This window comes from Halichoerus grypus, chromosome 2, assembly GCF_964656455.1.
Source record: "Halichoerus grypus chromosome 2, mHalGry1.hap1.1, whole genome shotgun sequence".
Lineage (NCBI taxonomy): Eukaryota > Metazoa > Chordata > Mammalia > Carnivora > Phocidae > Halichoerus > Halichoerus grypus.
This window is the reverse complement of record NC_135713.1, coordinates 154,658,935-154,681,277: the sequence shown is the minus strand read 5'-3', so window position 1 is coordinate 154,681,277 and position 22,343 is coordinate 154,658,935. Positions and strand designations below refer to the sequence as shown.

At 52.9% G+C, this 22,343-nt stretch overlaps 1 protein-coding gene across 1 annotated transcript; it reads left to right on the top strand.

Moving 5' to 3' along the window:
- The first annotated feature begins 1,313 nt into the window (after positions 1-1,313).
- Positions 1,314-15,288, top strand: PIRT (phosphoinositide interacting regulator of transient receptor potential channels). The gene is made up of 2 exons (XM_036105273.2): positions 1,314-1,720; positions 12,070-15,288. The coding sequence occupies exon 2, from the start codon at positions 12,208-12,210 to the stop codon at positions 12,619-12,621; it is 414 nt and encodes a 137-aa protein (XP_035961166.1). The 5' UTR covers positions 1,314-1,720; positions 12,070-12,207; the 3' UTR covers positions 12,622-15,288.
- The last annotated feature ends 7,055 nt before the right edge of the window (positions 15,289-22,343 follow it).

The following is a 22,343-nucleotide window of genomic DNA, read 5'->3' as shown; positions in this document are numbered from 1 at the left end:
ACACGTAAATCGTATACACGCACATGCCCTGTACATCACATGGCTGCATTCGTGACCCCCTTGCTATGTGCATTTGCTTATTCAGGCCTCACACAAGCTCTCTGAGGTCGTGATGATCACATCCACTCACTAAGTGGAGAAGTCAAGGCTCAGAAGTAATTTGTGCAAAGCCAAGTACCAGGATAGCAGCGCACCTCACAGAGCTACGTCAGAGGGCTCCGTGGGGCAATCAGTGAATTACGACACAGGCCAAGGACGTGGACCAAGTTCTCAGCGAGGGCTGGTCTCGCCCACGGCCGAGCCGACGCCACCCGCCACACCCTGGGGCCCGGAGAGGAAGCGTGGGAGCCTGGACTGAGGGGAAGACGGGACTGATTGGATTATGTGCATGGCAGGATAACCCACCCTGAGGGTTTCTTCACAGATTGGAGAGCACAGAGACAAGCAGTGACGGCAGAGCAGAACATCCTCGAAAGCCTCCCGCTCGAGTTCCCGCGGACACGCATTCCCCCCCCTCCCCCCCCGCCCCTGAGCAGAGGGTGTGCGCCCTTCCCGGCCCACTGCCCCCCTTGCCATTTCTCCCAGTCGGATTCTCCAGACTCTTCCCAGGCTGGAAATTTCCCATTCGTTTGGCGGGTACAGAAATCAAGCTAGCAGAGATGGAAGATTCCCTGGCCTGCCTTGGTCTTCTACGTCCCTGGGAGAGTCTCCCCGACAGACCACGGAGGAAGCCCCCCACCCCCACCGCCGTGGACTGGGACCAGCGGCAAGGGCTCTCCCCCACCCTGTGGCCAGCCTGGCTTTCGGGGTCTCAGGCAGTTTTGTTGGCCTCCGGGCACCCCTTGGGGCACCCTGGGGACGGACAACCCAACGCCTCACAAGCAGCTTGTGAGAGAGGTAGAGACCCTTCCCCTCCATTCCCGTGGTGCCATCATTCCATTCTCATCACGGGCACGTGCAAAGCCACAGGGGCATAATTGGGGAAGCCAGGAGAGGCAAGGGTGGACATCTGCCCCCAGTTCAGAGACACCTGGCCCTGGGGTGGGGCAGGACCCCACATGCTCCTGCCCCTTTGTCACACGTGGTACCCACCCACAGGTGCTGGGAAGTTCCCAAAGGCACCCCCCCATCTTGGAACCGAGGACGTTAAGTAAGCATCCACCTGCCCTCTCCAGCATCCAGAACGAACACAGCTCCCAGATCTCACTGTCACGGCCTGCGCTGGACGGCGCCAGCACAGCATCTGGGAAATCCGGCCTTTGGCATCACCACCACCACCATCACTCACTCCACCACCGCAGAAAGCCCAGCGTGCCTGATGTCTGAGCCTGGGCCAGGAGAAACAGCCCTGCCCAGACACCAACCTAATGCACGTCTCCGCTAAAACTTGACGACAGACTGCAGAGAAGCTTCATTAATTTTTCACAAGGTTCATCCAGTAGTGGCTGAGCCGAGCTGAGACAAAGCCATAGCCCGAGAGCCTATACCAGCAGCCTGCAAAGGGTTAAGCCTTTAGCCCATAGCCTGGTGAGCTCATCCTCACTGGAGCCCGCTCAGTGGCTGGGATCCGAGGCACATCAGCTCCTAGATGGGGCCAGCAAGGCTTTCTCTGGCTGGGATGAAGAACTTGAACAGAAACTCATTGCCGGCGTCCTCCCCCCGTGCAAGCCGTGTGTGATTCCCTTGGTTCATCGTCCTTTCCCCTGGGACACGGAGGACAGTAAGTAAGGAGGGGATCGGTCCCCTCTGCCCTCCCATTTCCCTGGAGAAACGAGCTGATTTTAACTTTGCTTGAGAGTGTGTTGAGTCTCTGAGCGGGAACTGGAACGCAAATATGACAGACTGAGCCTCGGGATGGGGTGAACCAGCCACCAGCCAGGTGGACGGGGGCTGCCCAGGGAGAATGGTGACAGCCCAGTGGCAGGGGACAGGGGGGAGGGGGGCTGCCCTACTAAGCCCCTGGGAGAGGGGAAGCTGTGTGCAGATGGCTGCTTCAGCCCTGGGTGTATAGCATCTAGACTTCACCCTTGGCCGCTGGGAGGGGCGGGGAGGGCCGGGCAGGGACCTCAGTCTCAACCCCAGGCAGAGACAGGAGCCAAAAAGGCAGACCTCGAAGCACCAGGCAGCCCTCCCGTTCCCCGAGTGAATGGGCGGGGGTGGGGGGGAGAACCTCACACCCAGAATGTCCCCCCGGGAATCCCAGATCAGACCTCAGCGTCTGCTGCTCACGCCTCCCTACTGCACGCGGGTGTGGCAGGCGCCGAGGGCAGGTGCCAGGGAAACCAGGGACAGCAGGCTTCATGTCAGCAAGCGGAAACAAGGCAGGCACGGAGCGCGGACCGAAACTCGGAGGGTGAACCAATCCTGCGGAAAAGCAGGTATCACCTGAGCTACGTTTCCGCCTTGCTCCTGGGCAGGGTCTGGGTGCTGGCTGGGTGACGGGAAGTGAGTGGCACTGTCTGGGTGGAGCGTGGCCTTTGGGGAACTCGCCTTCCTAGAAGTGCTGTGAGCAGGTGACAGACGGGTGGCCCAGCCGTGGTGACAGTGGCAGCGTATTCGGAAACGCTGTGGCCTCCACTTTATCAGCTCAGGCACTGGGTCCCACTCACCTTATCAGAGGAATGGGGTCACCAACTGAATGTCTCGTTCAAGGGAGGGCAGTGTCTGGAATTGGCGGCCGGGTGGGGCGGTGGGGGGGACTCCAGGGGAGAAAGAGAGAGCAAGACCTTCCAGGTCTCGGGTATGTCACAGACCGGCACGCGGGTCTTTCTCAGAAATAATCCATCGTGTTATTTCCGCCGCTCGTATTTGGAGGCCGGCCCTCCCCGATGCTCCCACCCGACGACCTGGCTCTCTGGGCCCAGCCTCCAGCAAGGCAGTGTGAGCCCCCTCGCCGAGGGGTCTGCTTTGGGTCCCTTGCAATTTCCAGAATAGCCCAGCTCCTATCAGGGAGGAGAAGCTTGGGAAGGGACAGATAACTCCAGGCCCGAGCACAGAGGGGTCTCTTATGGGGGTTGCCGGATAGCGCAGAAGGAGGCCCAGCTAAAATTGAAATCAGATCTCTCATAAACAACAAGTACATTTTTGGTGTATGTCCCATGCAGTATTTGGCAGAGTCTTGCACCAAAAAAAAAAAAAAAAAAAAGCATTCGTTGAAATGTACCTGGGCGCCCTGTCATTTTATTGGCTACGTCTAGAACCTGTTACTATTGGCCGAGTTTTGGCATGTTCAGAGGAGGACGTGGCCAGCAAAGCCGAGGTGAAGATGCGCAGGAAGGGGGTGCAGGGTGCCAGGAAGGAAGACAGGAGAGGGGAGAGGCGGGCTCCGTGCCCGAGAAAGCACAGTCACCCGAGGCAGCCAGCACTGCGGTTCTGTTTGCTGCCTGGGCCCCATTCCAAGTGTCCTCCCTCGGTTTGAAAAGAACAAGGAAACTGTCCCCCAGGGGAGCAGGATCGACTCGATCTCAGGCTCTGGAGCCACACAGGCTTCCAAACTCCCCTTCCAATCCTGGCTGGCTACTCCCCGCTGAGTAACTTGGGGCGAGCCACTTAACCTCTCTGATCCTCACCTGCAAAATGGGGTAATCGCCGTCCACCTTCGGCGTCGTGGGAGGGTGACACGGCGTGATGCAGACGGAGCACGCGGCGTGGTAAGTGGCAGTTACCTTGGTAATGGAGAGTGTGGCCCCCTCTCTGAGGACACTGCTTCTGCTTTGGAAAGGCAGCTCAGGGCACCTGGAGCCTTCGAGAACGTCAGCCGGGGAGATGTCAGAAACGGGAAGCACGCAAATTCACAGGGTTAGCTCAACTTCCCCGAAAAACCCTCTCCTCCCTCCCCTGCCAAAACTCCCCTGCGTTTTGGGCCATTTAACAAGTGTCTGCTGAGCGCACCCCTTCCCCCCTCTTGGCAAAGCACGGAGCTCCCTGCTGGAGAGCATGGGAAGCTGAGAAAGCCCCAGCCCCAGCCCCTCAAGGGATCTGGGAGGGGATGGAGAGCGTCCAGTCCCCAAAGTACAGACATGTATCTGGTCACCTCCAGGGCAATAATTCACTTATTTCACTTCCAGCCTCCATTCCCAGTTAAGTGGTGTATTTCAGACGCCTGGGGAATCTGCTGGAGGGGAAGCGTTTGGTCTTTATTATCTTGGACCTTCACTGTTGCTCAGCACCTTGCATAATCCACACACCTAGCACCAAACCATTTCTTCGTCGGGGTATGAGTATGTGATCGCGTGAGAAAAAGCCCAGATCTTCCAGCAGCTTCTCTCCCCTCTCGTTTGAGACATTTCTTTGCCTCATTTGTCAAAGACGCCCCTGAGCAAGCAGCTACGGGCAGGGAGGGAGGAAACGCGCACCCCCTGAGCTCCGCTGTGGAGCGGAAGCCTGGCTTCCTTGTGTCTCGCGGAGGCCAGCACACAGGAGTGGTTTGGAAAGTGGGGCCGTGTTGGTGAGCACTGTTCGCTGAGCACTGCGCAGCGACCCGAGGAATACAAGGTCAAGAGCCAAACACTGAAACAACACAGGTAGGCAGGGCCCCCAAATAAGGGCACAATGACAAATATACGATGGATAAGTAGACCAGCCCCAACAAGATTAAGGGACAGTCCTGTGGGTCCCTCCCTTCTGGAGAGGATCGTTCAAGCCACCAGGCCCCGTCTTTGCTCCATCCAGGGCCTCCTGGTTCGAGGAAAGGCTGTGTTTTCCTTCATGGGGTGGTAGGTTTCCAGAGACAAGGTGGACAAGGTGAAATTCCTGTTTCTCTCCATCTCTCACCTGCATTTCCTGTCCCAATCCCAGTTTCTCCAAGAAGCACCTTCGCTTCCTTTCCAAATTTCCTCCTCATCGGAATCAGCTCCACGGTCTTAGCCAGGTGACTCCCTCACTTTATGGATCTCCCTGTAACAACTCCACCCTGCCCTGGGGTCACTTAGCCCCAGCCCACACCTCTCCTTTTCCAGGTAACGTGATTCCTGTTCACGCCTCTGCGCCGGATCCCCGTGTTCCACTATCAACATTCGGCCATTCTTGAGTTAGCTGTCCTACCTGCTCCCCACCTGACCCATCAATTATTAGGGTTTTTACAGTCCGTTTTCTGTGGGGTATAATTTACACACAGGGAAATGCACAAGTCTTAGTGTGCTGTATGGACAGATGTACCCCCGCCCATGTAACCCACACCAATAATACCACCGGATGGAACATTTCCATCCACTCCGGGGAAATCCCTCAGTTCCTTCCCATAATGCCCTTCCCTACAATACTGTTTCGAGTTCTGTCGCCTTGGATTACTTCTTAGAAGCCTCGAGAAGCCCCTATAAATGGAAATATACAATAAATGTACTCCTTTATACATGGGACTTCTTTCACCCGCCATGCCCGGGAGACTCATCCACACTGTGTGTGCATCAGAACCTTGTTCCTTTTCATTGCCCAGTCCTTTTTATGGCTTTAGTATTCTGTGTGAGTCTGCAATCTGTTGGTGCGTTAGTTTCTGGCTTGGGCTGTTGGGGGAGAGCTGCTATATGAATATTCTTAAACAAGTCATTTGTGGACACAGGCTTTCACGTCTCTTGGACAAATAAATATCTGGGAGGGCAACTTCTGGGGTGGAGGGTGGATGCATGTTTAATTTCAGAAGAAACTACCAAGCCTGTTCCCAAAGTGTTTGTGCCATTTTACATTCTGCCAGTAGAGTACGGGAGCTTGGGTTGTTCTGCATCTCACCATTTGTCTTGTGATATTTTGTTTTTTAGATTTTACTTATTTATTTGAGAGAGAGAGAGAGAGCACGAGTAGGGGGGGTGAGAGGCAGAGGGAGAGGAAGAGAGAGAATCCCAAGCAGTCTCCCCACTGAGCAGGGAGCTGGACGTGGGGCTCGATCCCAGGACCCTGGGATCATGACCTGAGCCAACGGCAGACGCTTCACCGACTGAGCCACCCAGGCGCCCTGTTTTGTGAGATTTTTAAACGTCGACCATTCTAGTGAGTGTCCAGCTGCATCTCTTTGTGGTTTTAATTTGCATCTCCCTGTTGAATATCAATGTCAAGTATCTTGTCCGTGCATTTATCTTCCTTTGTAATGGTCTCTCTAAATCTCTTGCCCATTTTATAAAAATTAGGCTACTGATGGTTTTCACCCACCAGATGTAGCGGGTCTTCATATGTCCCAGATACAAATCCTTTGACAAATACATATTTTGCAGAAACTTTTCTCCCAGCCCATAGTTTGCCTATTCATTTCTTCTTAGCAGCTTTTAATGAGCAGGAGTTTTCAATGAAGACGAAATCTTATTAATTGCCTTTCTTTTCACGCTTGCTTATTGCCTGCTCTGCCCTGTCTGAGAAAGTTCGCCTGCCTCTGGGTCACAACGGTATTCCTCTCCGTTTCCTCCTAAAATCTTTCTAGTTTTAGCTCTTATGTTCAGACAATGCCTGTGATCTGTCTCAAATTCATTCTTTTGTGGACGCTGTGAGGCAGGGTCAGGTTTCATTTTTTTCCCAGTAGAACATCAGTCCTTCCATCGACATCCGTCGGAAGGACTTTCTCTCCCCCACTGGATTGCTTCGTCCAAAGGCAGTTATCCTTGGTTACTGTTTGCATCGCTGGGCTGGTTGCTGGAGACAGTCAGACTTACACATAGCGGCTGGCTTCCTGAGCTGGTTCCTGCAGACTGGGGGTCAGAGTTCTGTTTTTTTTTAAGTCATCTCCACACCCCACATGGGGCTCGAACCTACAACCCGGAGTTGACCAAGAGTCGGCAGGCTCCATGGCTTAGCCCGCCGGGCGCCCCTCAGAGTTCTGGCTTTAGACGTGGTCTGGCCATTGTCTGTCTGTATATTCAGTTTTCCATCATTATAAGGATTTGCAGACGTGCGTAAAAGTAGAGATAGTGATCATAATGAGCGTCCATATATCCACCACCCAGATTTGATACTATTGAGGATTTTGTCATCCCGCATTTGGAGTCTGAGGTTTACCTGTGAACCATAGCAACATAGCATTTCCTCCCCGTAAGTCATATCTTGAAGACATTTTCTTTTGTGTCCCCAGTGTCATTTTCACACCAAATATAAATTTTAGTATTTTATTTATTTATTTGTCAGAGGGTGGGGGAGAGAGGACAGGCAGGGGGGACGGCAGGCAGAGGGAGAAGCAGACTCCCCGCTGAGCAGGGAGCCCGATGCGGGGCTCGATCCCAGGACCCCAGGATCATGACCTGAGCTGAAGGCAGACGCTTAACCAACTGAGCCACCCAGGCGCCCCCAAATACAAATTTTAAATTCTTGGTGTCATCTAATGCCCAATCCAAATTTAGACTTCCTTAAAACTATCCCCAAATGTCTTTGTACAATTGGTCTGTTCCGGTCAGAATCCAAAAAAAGGGAACATATTGCGTTTAGACCTTTTAATTATCTTTGTTTAAACATTTTATTGCTGTTTAACCTCCACACAAAAAAGTAGTCATATCGCGAGTATCCGGGATGAATAGGACACACCCACGTAACCAGCTGTAGCCGGATCAAGAAGCAGAAACACTAGAGCACCCCAGGAGTTTCCAGCGTGTTCCCCACCCACCACCCCCACCAAAGGTAACCACTATCCTCACTGCAAATAGCACAGATTTTGAATTTGATGTAAATGGAATCTCATTTTATGTAAAGGGGGGTTTTATGTAAATGGAAGTGTGCCTGGCTGCTCTTGGTGGGTGTCGTGTTTGGAGACCAGTGCACGTGCAAGCTTGGGGTTGTCCCTCTTTCCTTCTCGTGGCTGTGTGGTCCCAGACCGGTGCGCCATCTTGGTGCGAGCCTATTGCCTGCCCAGTCCCAGCCATGTGCTATAGTCTCCATCCACTAAGTCTGTCTCCTGACACTCCAAACGTGACCTCTGGGGGAGAGGGACCCATCCTCTCTTCTCAAATGGCTGCCCTGAGGGCTGAGCCCATATTCAAATCTGTGGGGAGTCCAGGAGGCCCGACCTCCGGACTTCGTTCGTTCCTTCCTTCCTCCCTTCCAGGCTCTTCCACAGGCCCAGCCTCCGGGCCTCAGTACTTGTCCACCACTAAGGTGTCAAGGACATTAAAGAAAGGCGGGTGTGTTCATTTTTTAGGGATGCTGTAACAAATTACCACAAACTCAGTCACTGAAAACAAAGGAAGTTTATTTTCCCAGGGTTTGGGAGGTCAGAGCCCAAAATCAAGGAGTTCTTAGAGCTGGTTCCTTCTGGAGGCTCTGCCTGCATTTTTGCCAGGGTTTCCCCTCTGTATGTCAAATTTTCCTCTCCCTTCTCTTACAAGGACATAGTCATTGGACCGGTCTATTTGAGGATGACCTCGTCTGGAGACCCCTGCCTTCATTATAATACTTGCAAAGACCTCTAATCCAAATAAGGTCACATTCTGAGATTCTGGGTGGACCAGTCAACCCACTGCAGGGAATGAGGGATCCTCTGAGACATACAAACCGATCCCCCGAGAACTTAACCCAAACCTGAAAATATGGTTGCTCTCACTGGGCCGGCTCCCCACGTGTCCCCTGGTCCCTCACGGAACTGCAGCACTGGGGCCAGGCCCTGGGAGCACCTGCTAAGGGCCGGGGGCGGGGGCGGGCTGTGGAGGATGAGTCAGCTCAGCCTTGGACCTCGGACAGTTTGCAAGCTAGGAGGGAGGGAAAAGCCGGCGTGGGGTTGCGGTGGACACCAGATCGATTTCCCCCTCCCCCACCACACACAGGGGACATCTGGCAATTGCCAGAGACATTTTTGATTATCATGACCGGAGGTGGTGGTGTTACACTGGCCTCTGGTGGGTAAAGGTCAGGGCCATTAAGGAAATATCCTACAGTGTACAGGGTAGCCTCCCTATAACAGAATTTTCCAGCCCCAAATGTCAATAGTACTGCTCTTGAGAAACCCTGATATCGGAAAAAAATAGAGAATGTTTTAGGACTCTAATAAAGTGTTACGAAATGCATATCACCCCTGAGTTGGGGATTTTCAGGAAGCCCGGAGTCTCAGAATTCAAGTCTGAGTCATCACCAGTGGACTGATCTAAGATGGCTTTAGAAGCCCCTTACCCCAACTTATTCATGTTACAGATGAGAAAACGGGGACCAAAATAATAATAATAATAATAATAATAATAATAATTATCATGGCCCTGTCTGGAACACCTCTCGTATGTCACACCCACAGCCCAAGGGGCAGATGTTCTAGTCTCCTATTTTAGATATGGGGCTAGTAAGTCTCGGGGGCCTAAGTAAGCAGCCCAGGGTCCCACAGCTTAGGTAAACTGGCTTCAAGTGGTGGTCCTTCTGATGTCAGGGATCTGGATCTTCCCATCATCACACACAGACACTGGGAATAAGCTCCCTGACTTGCTGGAATCACAAAGGAGTGGTTTTGCTCAGAAGCCCTGCCTGTCCCATCACTGTACCAAGACTCACACCTCCTCCTAAGTAAGTCAACTAAATTAAAGGTTCCCGTTCTTTGAGATTTCATGGGCCATTACAGTTTTGGTAGATAGATGATAGATGGAGATAGATAGATAGATAGATAGATAGATAGATAGATAGATAGATAGACAGACATCTACATGAGATGACCAACTTCTATCTTGCCAAGGACAGATACTAACAAAACCAATGATCCTCTTTCCATCATGGTCATTTCATAAAATAAGGAATATTCCAACACCAAAAAAAAAAAAAAAAAAAAAAAGGAAAGAAGGACAGAATCTCAGAATGAGATTATCCTTTAAATTGAGTAAAGGTAAAACTATGAAAAATTTACCACCGTGCTCTTATTTCTCTATTGTGTAGTGAATCACTATAGAACTGCTTATCTGTCTACATCATTCTATATACAGTGAGAGGTTACCTGATGGGCAGATGAAGCCCCAGAGTGAAAAACTCAGACATTCTCATAGTTGAAAGGACTGCAGGACTCATCCAGACCAGCACGATCTAGTGCAAGGAGCTTTTAAGTCCAAAGACCTTGGTGTGAATCCCAGCACAGCCGCATAGGAGGTTAGGGAAGGCTTTGGCCGTGCTCCTAAATCTCACTGGGCCTGTCTCTGCCCTTACAAAATGGGAATAAACAAATGGCCTCCCTGCAGGGCCAAAGAGCATGTGTTCGGTGCTTCCAGCAAGGCCCCCGGGAGTCCCACCTCCCTCTCCGGGACCCCTGGCCGTGGTCCCTGCCTCCAGCAGCGTATTTCCCGTGCAGGAGGCTGTGGCCACGTCCCACCCAGGTGGCAGCTCTCACAGGAGCGGGTCCTTCTCCATCCAACCCAGCTCGACTCCGGTGCAACGGAGAATCTCTGCATTCCTACGTCTCTCTCCCAACCCCTCCAGCATCCGAAGGCAGCAAGCCCTTCTGCCCTGGGTCTCCACTGCCAAGTGGTAGAAAGTGCTACCCAGAGAGAAAAATCCTGCTGGAGATGTCAAAACATCCACAGAAGAAACCAGGTGGCAAAAACCAACATAAGCCCACCCCTGGCCCAGGACCTCATAGCACTGCTCTGTGATCCCTTCCTTACCCCTAGCTCATTGGGGTTGGGGGCGAAGGGGAGATCACTTTACAAAGGGCTGCTTGGCTTATGCAAATGGGCCACAGGATCCAAGCGGCAGCAGAGAACACCTGTGTCCCTGTACTTACAAGAGCACATTTCCCGTTTTTCAGTCTTTGGAAGCAGAGACCCAAATATCCTCTCTCTAGATGAGCGTCCAGGAACGTGAATATCTACCTTCTGAAGGCATGGCAATGTTATCATTCCGATTTCCTCCATGTCAAAGGGGACGGGTCTGTAACTGCTTGTTCTAGAAAGGGGGAGCATTATGGGTGGGGGAGGTGGTTCAGGCCTGAGCTGCTGCAGGGATGGAGGAGGGAAGGAGCAGGGGCCAAGGACCAAAGGCAGTTCATCGGAAGAGGGAGACAGAGCAGAGACCGGAGAGTCACCCCGGGGAAGGCAGGCAGGGGCCCTGCAGAGAACAGTGGGAGAGTCTGTGACCTGGGGACACAGGAGAAGAGAGTGGCCAACAGGGTCCCAGAGCTCAGCTCTGCCTGAGCTTAATGCAGGGAGGCACTGGGCTTTGCTAGGAAGAACCGATCCAAGCAGTGTTGTAAAGAAACCTGGACTTATGCTCAGGACCATCGGGAGGGAGGAAGCAGAAAGGATAGTCTGTTGTTCATTCACTCGCTCACTCACTGAAAGGGATGCAGCATCTCTAGGGTACGCCACGCCAGACCCTCTGGAGACAAGTCAAGGATGATGCATCAGGGCGGGGAGTCGGTGAGGATCCCCAGGAAGCATACGGGGCTCTCTCAAGCCTTGCCTTCCTCCCACACACAGAAAGTGCCAGGGGAGGAGAGGGCTCTGGTGACTGAGAGGTACACAGACGGGCTCTGGATGAGAAATCAGAGCAGGTGGCTGGCTAGACTCCATACCTTTACAGGCCTGAGAATGACTTGACGTCATTCCCGAGGAGGGCGGGGAAAGGGGGCATTTAGATATTTAAAGGTCACACTCTGAACCTGGGGCATGACTGTCCTGTGCTGGAAAAGCACATAAAATCCTGGGCTGCACTGAAAGATGTTCTCCAGACCATAACAGCGAGAGCAAGAACAGAACAGGTTCAAATCCAACCTCGGGCAGTTCCTCACCCTGTGCTCGGCAAACGACTGCATTTATGAAGTGCTTGCAACATGAGACGCAGTGTTCCAGTGCATTACACGTCTTAACTCATTTAATCCTTTGGAGAACCCTATGAGATGAATAGTATTGTTATCCCCATTTTATAGATGAGAAAGCTGAGGCACAGAGACGTTAAGTAACTCATTCAAGGTCACACAGCTAGAAAGTAGTTGAGTCTGAAAATAAGATGTCATTTGATTAACCATGGCTTTTGCTTTTTTATTTTTAAGGGGTACCACTGTTCCCTATTTTAAATACTAAAAGCAGTTGATTCGAATGCTATCATATTTATCTCTCACAAGAAAAAAGCAAAACAAAACATGCCAGTGAGTGGTTTCTTATTTATGTGGATCTCCTCTGACTTTCTGTTTGGCTTCAGCACAAAACCCAGTATCGCCTTCTGCTGAGAGCCAGGCCGGAGACGGATGCTGAGAACAGGAAGGGTGTGCGAGGACTCCTTTGGCTTCTCCCTTGCTTCTTACTGTTGCGGGTACCAGGTGCCCAGTCCCGAGGACCCATGACGATGGAGGCTCTCCCCAAGGCCCTGGAGGTCGATGAGAAGTCTCCAGAATTCAAAGACCTGCTGCCCAGCCAGACGGCCAGCTCCCTGTGCATCAGCTCCAGAAGTGAGTCCGTCTGGACCGCCACCCCCCGGAGTAAATGGGAAATCTACCGCAAACCCATCATTATCATGTCGGTGGGAGGCGCAATCCTCCTCTTTGGCGTGGTCATCACCTGCTTGGCCTACACCCTGAACCTGGGTGACAACAGCATTAAGGTCCTTAAGATGATAGGGCCTGCCTTCCTGTCCCTGGGACTCATGATGCTGGTGTGCGGGCTGGTGTGGGTGCCCATCATCAAAAAGAAACAGAAGCAGAAACAGAAGTCAGTTTTCTTCCAGACACTCAAGTCCTTCTTCCTGAATCGCTGATGGTGGCCTCGCCTTCTGTTCTCCCCATCACCCTGCTGCCTCGACCAGGAGGAGATCTGACAACACCCAACATCCCCATCTTCTTGGTGGTGGTGGTGGTGGTGGAGGGGGTTTAGCCATAAAACAGCCAGGCAAAGCCTCTTCCTGGCCCTGTGGGAGAGAGCTCAGGGCTCCACATGAAGCTGGGGAACACTGCTGGCTGGATCTCATTTCGTCTTTCTGATATTGCTATGCATCCCTTAATGCTGGCCACAGCCATCCCCTTCCATAGCTCATTCCCCACTCCTGCATCCAGGTGCCACTCATCGAACTCTCTCTGCTAAGCGCTATGCATGCTGGGAAATTCCTTGGGCGAGGCTGAGCCCCAAGGAGAACCTCATGTTTACACACATCAGAGTGCCGAGCTGGGCTCCCCGTTTTCATCCTTCTAGAACCCAAACTGACCCATGGAGGCCCTTCACAGAAGAGAGGGAAGACTGACTTCTGGCTCCCTGGGTTCGCCAACCCGGCTCACTCTCTGGGCCAGATACTGATTTGCATCTCAAGTGACAAGTCACAACAGTGAAACATTCCAAAGAGTGAACAGTGGAGGGTGTCCAGGGAGAAACACTTTCCAAGAAGGCCCATTCCCCCCTGGAGAAGGCTCTGGGAGTCAGCCAGCTGAGGAAGTATAACTCCCAGCTACACGGTATTTACGCCAGAGACCATGGGGGTGGACTGCGGGTGCCACAGTTTGACCTTCTAACACCTTCTCATTGACTGTTCTCCCCTCTGAACTTGACAATTAGCCATGGACAAGTGCATGTTGCCCTAACTTCCTCCTTCCCCCTACCTGCGCCTCTACCCCCAATTCTAGAACAGCAAGACGGAGACCTGCAGAGGGATTCTGTAAGATTGCTCTCTCCTTCACCTCCATGGAGAACCAAAACCAAGATCGCACGCCATGTTTGAATGGTCTGTGGGTTTCCAGTGATAGGATTTGTTTTAGAAAATCCTATCTGCTTTCCCTCTCCCTACCCGCCAAACAAGCAAACATTTATTGGGTGCCCAACTCTGGGCCAGGCCCTGGGATGCGAACAGGCCAGACAAGGTCTGTGCTCTCATCTTCTTTCCAAAGTGAGAGATACAGCCAGACCATGGGGCCACTGGACCACCTGTGCTCAGCACTCTATGGGGGAAATGAGGCAGGTGTAGGAACACAGAGGGGGCATCTCACCCAGACTGCGGAGGGGACAGAGGGATTGCCAGAGACTGTGTCCTCCGAACAGAGAACAAAAGGAAAGATAAGAGCTAGCAAAGGGGGTAGGGGTGGAAGGCATTTTGGGCAGCAGGAAATAGAAGTTGGGTGGCAGGAGTGGGGGGCGTAACACAATTAGGAAACTGCACAGCGCCTTCCCCTCTCTTTCCTGCTTCCCACCTGCCAGAGTGCCGCCTCTCCGGGGGCCACACTGAGGTCACGGAGTTTCTAGGGGACCCACCAAGCAGAGAGCACCCATGGGGCAAGTGTTCCCAGAACCTGGGGCTTCTGGTAGCAACCAGAGGCTCTTGGGTGACAGACCTGGAGGCTGCCCTAGGCCAGGCCAGAGGCCCAGTGGAGTGCATTTGATAATAAGGTGTGAAGGGAGGGCATCCTGCACTAGAATCACCGTTGGTTTGAGCTGCCTCCCTTCCCTGGGGCTTCTGGGCCCGCCTCCCCTGTCACCATGGCAATCTCTCTCTCTCTCTCTAACAAGCCGCCAGGTATCTCTATCCTTCCTGGTGGTTCCCTATGCTGAGTCAGAACCTCACCTAGTTCCCTCTGCATCATGGGAAATTCCGTGGAGGCAGGTACCTGTGACAGGGGGACACCCCATGCCCCACCCCCTCTAAGAAGCCAGAGTTTGGGGGAGCCTGTGGCCTTTGGGCTTCACCCAAAATGACCATGTCTCTCATCCAGACAGCGTGGCCGGGTCTTCTAGCTAACCTGTCCCCTGCACAAAGGTGGTCAAGACCAATCTGGTCGGCCGGGGTGGGGGGGGCGTTGCAAGGTCTTTGTCACTAATTATGGTTCTAATGCGTCGAGTGGCTGGGCTTATAGATCGTTTCCCTTTCTCTGACATGAACGCAGATTCAGTATTGGCCCTATAATATCACTCTTACATTCCTAATGCTTTCTGAGACGGGAGCAAATGGGGTAGACTCCCAGCGAGCTGCCTGGGAACTTCCCCATGCCTCCTGGGTCTCATGTCATCTGCCCACAAGCTTGTGGTCTGGGCACAGTTGTGATGTCTCGCTGGAAGGAATTTTGGGGACAGCCCTGACTCTAGAAGGTACCCAAGGTCTGGACTCACTTTGCAATTTCCAGCAATACTTGCCCACATGCCCTGCCCCCCTCAGCTAGTGTCTCAGGAGGAATAATGATTTCGGAAAGCTCTCTAAGCCTCATCCATCCCCACCAGGATCCCCCATATGAGTGTGGACCAAGGAACAGGTCAACATCACGCGGAGGGGCTTTTGCCAAAGACCATCGCCGCACGGCAGCCTGGGGTATGAATGCACCTGCTCTGTAAATGCAGCCCAGATCAGATGCCACATTTCTGGGGAAAAGAAGCATCACCACCACGACTCCTTTGGCGCCCGTGGATCGGAGGACAGGACCAGCATCCACGTGTTTGGTGAAATGGACTGTAAACCGCCCCCCCCCCCCCCGCCCCGCCGCCCGTAGCTGTTCTGTTTGGGAGACTCTGATTTAATCTGAGTCCCAAAGGAACGGATGTAATGTTGAATTGTATTCTATTCCACAGTGTCTGCTGTGTTTTCATTCTGTTCCATCCACCAGGGAGTTCCAAGACCGTATCTACTAATTCATCCCTCTAAAATGCACCCCCTTACCACATGCCCTTCCCCGCAGCATGGCGGCTGGGGGAGAAAGGGGACGGTGGGGGTTTCCTGCGTGGGTCCTCAGGTGCCTCGAAGGACCTGATAGCCCCACACTGAGAGGCTGACACAGCGGGCAGAGCAGGAGCTCCTGACTCTTCCTTTCCCCACAAGCCCAGTATTGAGACCAAAAAGAGATATGAGAAAAGAACCTTCCAGAATGAATCAGTGGGCCAGGGTGAGGCAGGTGGCTACCTGGAGGTCAGCCTGTCGATGTCCCCATGAGAGCAAGCACGAGAAGGGGGGGCAGTGCAGCTCCCAGGACCCCCGTGGCCTCCCTCTGCCTCTTAAGCCTTTCTTCCTTTGCTCCTGGTTCAGCCTCTTCTGCTTCTCCAAATCTTAAAGCCTGATCCTCTTCTACTGGGCACCGCCCCCTCCCCGCCCCAGACTCACTGTGTCCTTCACTTCTCACCTGCTCTGACTTGCTCCGTCCTTAGAGGGAAAAGAAAGGACGGCTCTGAGTCTGGACAAACACACAGCGTTTTATTCCTCCTTCGGGTCCAACAGCTTTGTCAGACTCATGACACCCCATCCCCCCTGTCCCCTACACCCATCACTTTGTCGCTATCTCTAGCCCTTGGAGATCGGGGGTCCCTAGAAAATGACATCCCAGCCCCCCAAACGTGTCTGATACGAAATGTGCACAAGGGGATGGCCTGAGCGCGTACCTGGTGGAGTTTCTGGGCCCTACCAGCTGGAGGCCGTGGGGGCTGGGGTGGGGGGAGGGCCCTGAGAAGGGGCGGGAGGAGAGCAAAAGAGCAGTTGGCAAGGACACTCTGGAGTGGCCTCTGAAGAGCAGAGGAAGGGCCTGGGCTGAAAATGATGGACATTTCTCGGGTGCTCACTGCATGCTGGGAACTGACCGAAGCACTCAATCAGTAACTCACTTAATCCTTCCCCAAACCCTGTTCTCAGGTGCTACTGTTACCATCACCCCTACCTTACAGATGGCATAAGGGAAGCTCGGGGACACCAAGTTAGGACAACATCAAGCCAGGATTGAAATCCAGATGGTCCGGTTCCTGAGGCCACACCCATTACCCCCACCCCATTCAGCTCTCCAGAGGCCCCAGGGTCGCTGTGGTGGGCTCAGGGCTGCAAGGCAAGGAGAAAAGCAGGAGTGCAGTTGGGGTCGGGGGACTGGCAGCGAGACAAACCAAGCAGGGGCCCAGAATGCCCCAGAACCAGGAAGGTGGCCAGGAGCCAGGAGGAGAGACAAAAGGAGCCACCAGCCAGGAACAGACCCCAGCATGCTGAGCACCTCCTGAGAGCCAGGCATCATGCGAGGGGCAGTCACATGGTAGGGTCAGAGGCAGGAACTGGAGGGTCTCCAACAGCCAGCACAAGGTGACAGCATCAGAGCAGGGTGGCCTTGGTACCTCCAGCCTTTGTCCCATAGGCCAGGCTCTTCTGCTGACCAGCAGGAGGATCTGGAACCGGCTGACACTTTGGCTGTTATGTCCTCATCACAGGACAACTTCATAACCCCCTCAAAAGTTCAAGACCACCTCCCATGGGAGTGCTTAGAACCAAAGGATCTACGTCAAGGTCCAATGTCACTTTTGCAGGAAGCAAAGTGGCTGAGCTCCAAAGTTTCTGCAAGGAGAGGGGCTGGGGTCTTGTCCCCCTGTTTCTCAAAAGACCCTCCCTGCCTCTTCAAGACTAGAAAGGAGACCCTGAGGAGCCTTGGGCCTGGTCCCTCTTTGACCTGGCTAAACTGGTGGCCACTCATCCAGGTCCTACCTCCTGCCCCGCCCCAGATCCCCGAGCCTGTGCTGTCCAGCACCCATGGGAGTGGCATTGGACAGCTCCAGGAGCTATTCCACAGCTCCAGGAGCTATGCCAGTGAGCCCTGGCCCTGTGCCGCCCACTCCCTCAGGTCTCCAGTGGGGGCCTGCTCTACCTGAGGGACTCCGCTCACTTCTCCCTGGAGCGGCAGGTGCGGGAAGGAGGGGTCTCCTGGTCAGATCTCCTACCTCAAAGAGAAAGAAGGCTCAGCAAGCGTCACCACCCCCCGCCCCGGGAATGAAGACCATCTCCCACTGCCCAGCAGGGCCCTCCGGCAAAAGCACCACAGTGAGTGATTGGCAAGAATAGGATCAGCAGTTACCCACAGTCCCTCTGATAATCATGCAGACCAAGCTCGGCTCATCTTCCAGCGCTAAAGAAGTGTGGATGTAAGCAAGGGGCATTTTCCTGCAGGGCTGCAGGGGAGGGAGGCCCAGAAGGGGAGGGATGCAGGATTCTACTATGGCAGTATCTGTCTAACTCAGTGTCCGGTGCATAGGCTCTGATCTCTACTCAGACACGGTCTCTGGATCTGGCCCTCGGGAGTAGCTGTTAGCCCAGCATTTCAGTCCCCCGAGCATGGACCGTGAGTCAGACATCAGATCTGGGGCTGAGGGGATGAGGATTCATGCTCAGACCTGGCAAGCAAGCAAGCTGGTCCTCAGAGGAGGGGGCTGAGGGTCACCGATTGTGGGGCACTATGACAGGGCTGGAGGGAAGCAGGGGCGCTGTGGGAGGACAGAGGATGGGCTCCCGGGCCAACCCGGCCCCAGTCGGCCTTTCAAGTCTCTGGGATGGTGCTGTGCCAGGTGATCACATTGGGGGTGGGAAGGAGGAGACTGGACCCAGGGGACAGGAGTGGGGGTGCCCGGCTGGTTAGTGGGGGGGGTAGGGAGGTTAGCACATAAAAAGCCACTCCCTCCCGATTATATTCACTACTCTATTTCACGGTCTTGGTTTTCACTGCTTCTTCCAAAACCTTTCCCTCATAGCCTCCGAGTGTGTTTCAAAGGCGCCACTTTTAAAGAACATGCTCGGGGTTGGGGGGAGGGGAATCCCTTCCTCCATGTGACTACACTTCTGTCCTGAGACCCTCCCATCCAAAGAACAGCGGTGTGAGTTGCCCTGTCCCGCTATGTTGGTCTCTCCGCGGGTTCTGCCCTAGACCTCACCCGTCCTCACTCAAACACGTCTCTGAATGGTTTCTTGTTGACAATGGTTTCAATTATCCTGTGTGCTGTGAGTCCCCAAATCTATCCCCATTTGTCCCAATGCCATTGGACAATGTGTTAACTCTCTATTGCTGCTGTAAAAAAAGAGAAGAAAGAAAGAAAGAAAGAAAGAAAGAAAGAAAGAAAGAAAGAAAGAAAGAAAGAAGAAAGAAAGAAAGAAAGAAAGAAAGAAAGAAAGAAAGAAAGAAAGAAAGAAAGAAAGAAAGAAAGAAAGAAAGAAAGAAAGAAAGAAAGAAAAAGGAAGGAAGGAAGGAAGGAAGAAAGAAAAGAAAAAAATCACATACTAGCTTAAGACAAGCACATTTATTACCTTAAATATTCTGGAAGTCCCAAGTCCAAAATGGAACTCATAGGGCTAAAATCGAGGCGTCTCAGGGGCTCTTGGGGAAGACTTGCTCCTTGCTTTAGCCAGCTTCCAGAGGCTACCACAGCCCTTGGCTTGCGGCCCCTTCCTCCATCTTCAGAGCCGGCCATCACATCAGTCTGACCTCAACTTCTGCCACCTCTTCTCCTTCTTGGTCTCTCTTGTTTCCTTCTTTCATGTATAAGCGTCCTTGGGATTACATTGGGCCCACCTGGAAAATCCAAGATAGTCTTCCCAACTGGGGAGATCCTTGGATGAGCTTGCTAGGGCGGCCATAACAAAGTACCACAGGCTGGTGGGCTGAAACAACACACATTTATTTTCGCACAGTTCCGGAGGCCAGAGGCCCAAGACCAAGGTGCCTGTGGGGCTGGGTTCTCATGAGGGCTCTCTCCTTGGCGTGCAGACGGCTGCCTTCCCCCTGTGTCTTCACGCGGTCTTCCTGCACTGGGCATGTCTGCGTCCTGATCTCCTCTTCTTATAAAGACACCAGTCATAGCTGGATTAGAGCCCACCCTAACGACCTCATGTTAACTCAATTACCTCTTAAAGACCTTGTCTCCAAATACAGTCACATCCTGAGGGACTGGGGGTCAGCACTTCATCGTGAATTTGGGGGGACCACGAGTCGCTCCTTAACTTCATCACATCTGCAAACTCCTGTTTGCCATGTAAGGTAACCTCTTGGCAAGTTTCAGAGATTTGGACGCAGACATCTCTGGGAGCCACTATTCTGCCTGCTACCAAAACCTTCATCTTAGTATCACCAGCAGCTTAAACTCAACCTGCCCCCAAATGGAATTCATCCTGCTCCCCCTTTGATACTACCATTCGCCACCATTCGGCAAGCTTCCCAGGCCAGAAACTTGGTATTCTGGAGAAGATGTCAGAAATGACTACTTGCCGAAGGATATGCAATATCCTTTCCCCCCATCTTTCTCTGTAATAAAACCTCTGTGCTATTGGAGGTAGCAACATGCCCAGCTGAAAAACACAACATTCCCCAGCCTCCCTCATGACAAAGTTTGACCACTGAAATATACAGGGAAATCATTAGCAAGAAAAGCTCTTCATCAGCCAGAAGCTCGTTTCCCTTTGCCCATCCTTCTTTGAAGGCAGACGTGATGGCTGGAGCTGCAGCTGCCATTTTGGGGCCATGAACTGAGGCTGAGAATGGAAGCCACAGCCAAGAGTGGCAAAGCAGGAAGTGAGAACAGTCCTGTGACGCCGATGACCTCCAGGGAGCCACCGGAATCCTAAGCCCATCTCCTACAGGAGATAACCATCACACCTTACCCCATTTCAGACACCATCGTTTTGGTTCTGCTACCTGCAGCCAAATGCAGTTCCTATCTATGCAGGTGGCAAGGCTGGGACAAGCGTGCTTTTCTTCTTCTAAAGCCCAAATACTATTTGATGAGATCCAGATGGATATGCTTAGAACAAAGACTATCATAAAGAAGTTCCAACTCAGTGCAATGTATTGGTCCTCCCCTTCAAAGCATTCTCTAAGTCTCTAAGGAGAGAGGAAAGGGACGGCAAAGTAGGACCATGATGGTCCCGACTTCTCACCCCCCAGGGACCTTCCTCAGACTGGGCATCTGGGTGGCAGACCGGGAAAAGAGCGGGGTTCACCCAGGGCACCACCTGCCCTTTGAACTATCAAGCTACCCCACCTGTTGTAAGAGCAGAGGCAGGGCTGGGAGGGAGAGGGCGGTAGGAAAGGACTGAGCCTATAAAATTAGCACCGTTAATTGGAGGAGACACCTAGACACTCAGGTGACTCCCAGGTGTCAAAATTAAGGTAAGCTAAATTTACCGAGCACAGGGAGTCCTTTGCTGGTTGAGAACACGGACTCTAGAGACAGCCCACCTGAGCTCACATCTCATCGGAGCCTCGCCAGGTTTCTGACCCTGAACAACTTGCTTCACCTCTCCCTACCCCCACCTTCACAACTGCAAATAGCCTTAATAAAAGTACCTACCACCTCCTGCGCATTAATTGGGTGATCCACGTAAGGTTTCTATATGGTAAGCCCTGAATATTAGTTATTATTAATATAGCCAACGACACGAGGCTGTGAAGGCGAGATGTGGATGTTCTCCTGAGTGATTTTATGTAAGGAAAGAGTGCGAGTCTGTAAAACTGAGGGTGAGCTGCTTAGGAAAGAAAAGATCCAGCTTGAGAAAAAATGACCACTTCTTTGGTAAGGAGCAATTATGGTCATGGGACATTCGGAGCTTTGGCAATAGACGGGCCTGGGTTCCAAAATCCGACTCCACAAGCTAATTTCTATACAGCGTGCCTTCTGCATTTCTAGCTCAGATTTCCAGTTATGGGTGGGAGGATGGTAATGACCTCACGAGGGCCTCATCAGGATTAAATAAAGTAACAGAAGGGTCCAACCACACAGTAGGTGTTCAGTGAAAGGCAGATGTTGTTGCCATGGTCGTTTCCGAGAGAGAGAATTTCAGGCTACAGACAGAATGCAGGAATTCCCAAGCCCTCGGTGAGAAGAGATTTACGCCCGAGCTTGTGAAGCCATGAGACTCCCAGCCAGGACTTAGATATCTGATTTCACACACAGAAAGGCAGCGTTTTTGCAACCGAGCATTGGGCTCTGTAATTGTTAGAGAGCCTCGTCCCAGACTAATTCACAATGTGCACATTTTCGCTTAGAATCCAGGTAAGAGCCTCATAAAACTCAGGGAAGAACCCCAAGTGAGTAATTCTGAGCATGAACGCCAAAGCCTCCCCTGGTGCCCATTCACTGGGAGAGGGAAAGAAAAGCTCCATGTAATGAGCCGGCTGTAATTGCCAGTCCTGGGGTGAGGGTGTGTTCACTTTCGGCGGACGGTGCAGCATAACCAGACTAATGAGGGCCGCCAGGTGTGCAAGCCACAGTCAAGGCCAGGGAGGCTGCGTTCAGGTTCATCCCAACGAAAGGATGGAAGGGAGGGAGGCGGGCTCCCCGGAAAGCGGGCGCTGGGGAGCAGAAAGGCTGGGGCAGGTGTGGCCGCTGCGTGGCCAGACGGGCGGCTGCAGAATGAGGCCTGCCTGGTCCGGAGGATGGAAGACGCCCGCCTGGGAAGGGCCTGGGATGGCTTACAAAGCCCTTTCACATATGGCCCCTGAAAGACAACATTGTTCCATTCGTCCATTCGACACGGAGCTGTGAGCACCTTGTGAATGCTGCATTGGGAGCCGGGGAGAAGGAGGTGAACAGAACAGATCCCTCCATACTCCGGGCCCGGCCGTGAGCAAGGACATCAGCAATGAAAGAGCTGGTGTCAGAGACCGATGTGGACCACGAGTCAGGGAGCAGGGAGAGGGTAGGTGACAGGGAGGCAGGTGCTCCCTAAGAGCAGGGTCGCAGGAGGGGGCCTTTGTGTGGAGGCCTGGAGGAGGAGGCCTCAATGGG

Bases quoted from the DNA above. Each gene is read 5' to 3' on its own strand.
- PIRT (XM_036105273.2), top strand. From the start codon at position 12,208: ATGACGATGGAGGCTCTCCCCAAGGCCCTGGAGGTCGATGAGAAGTCT.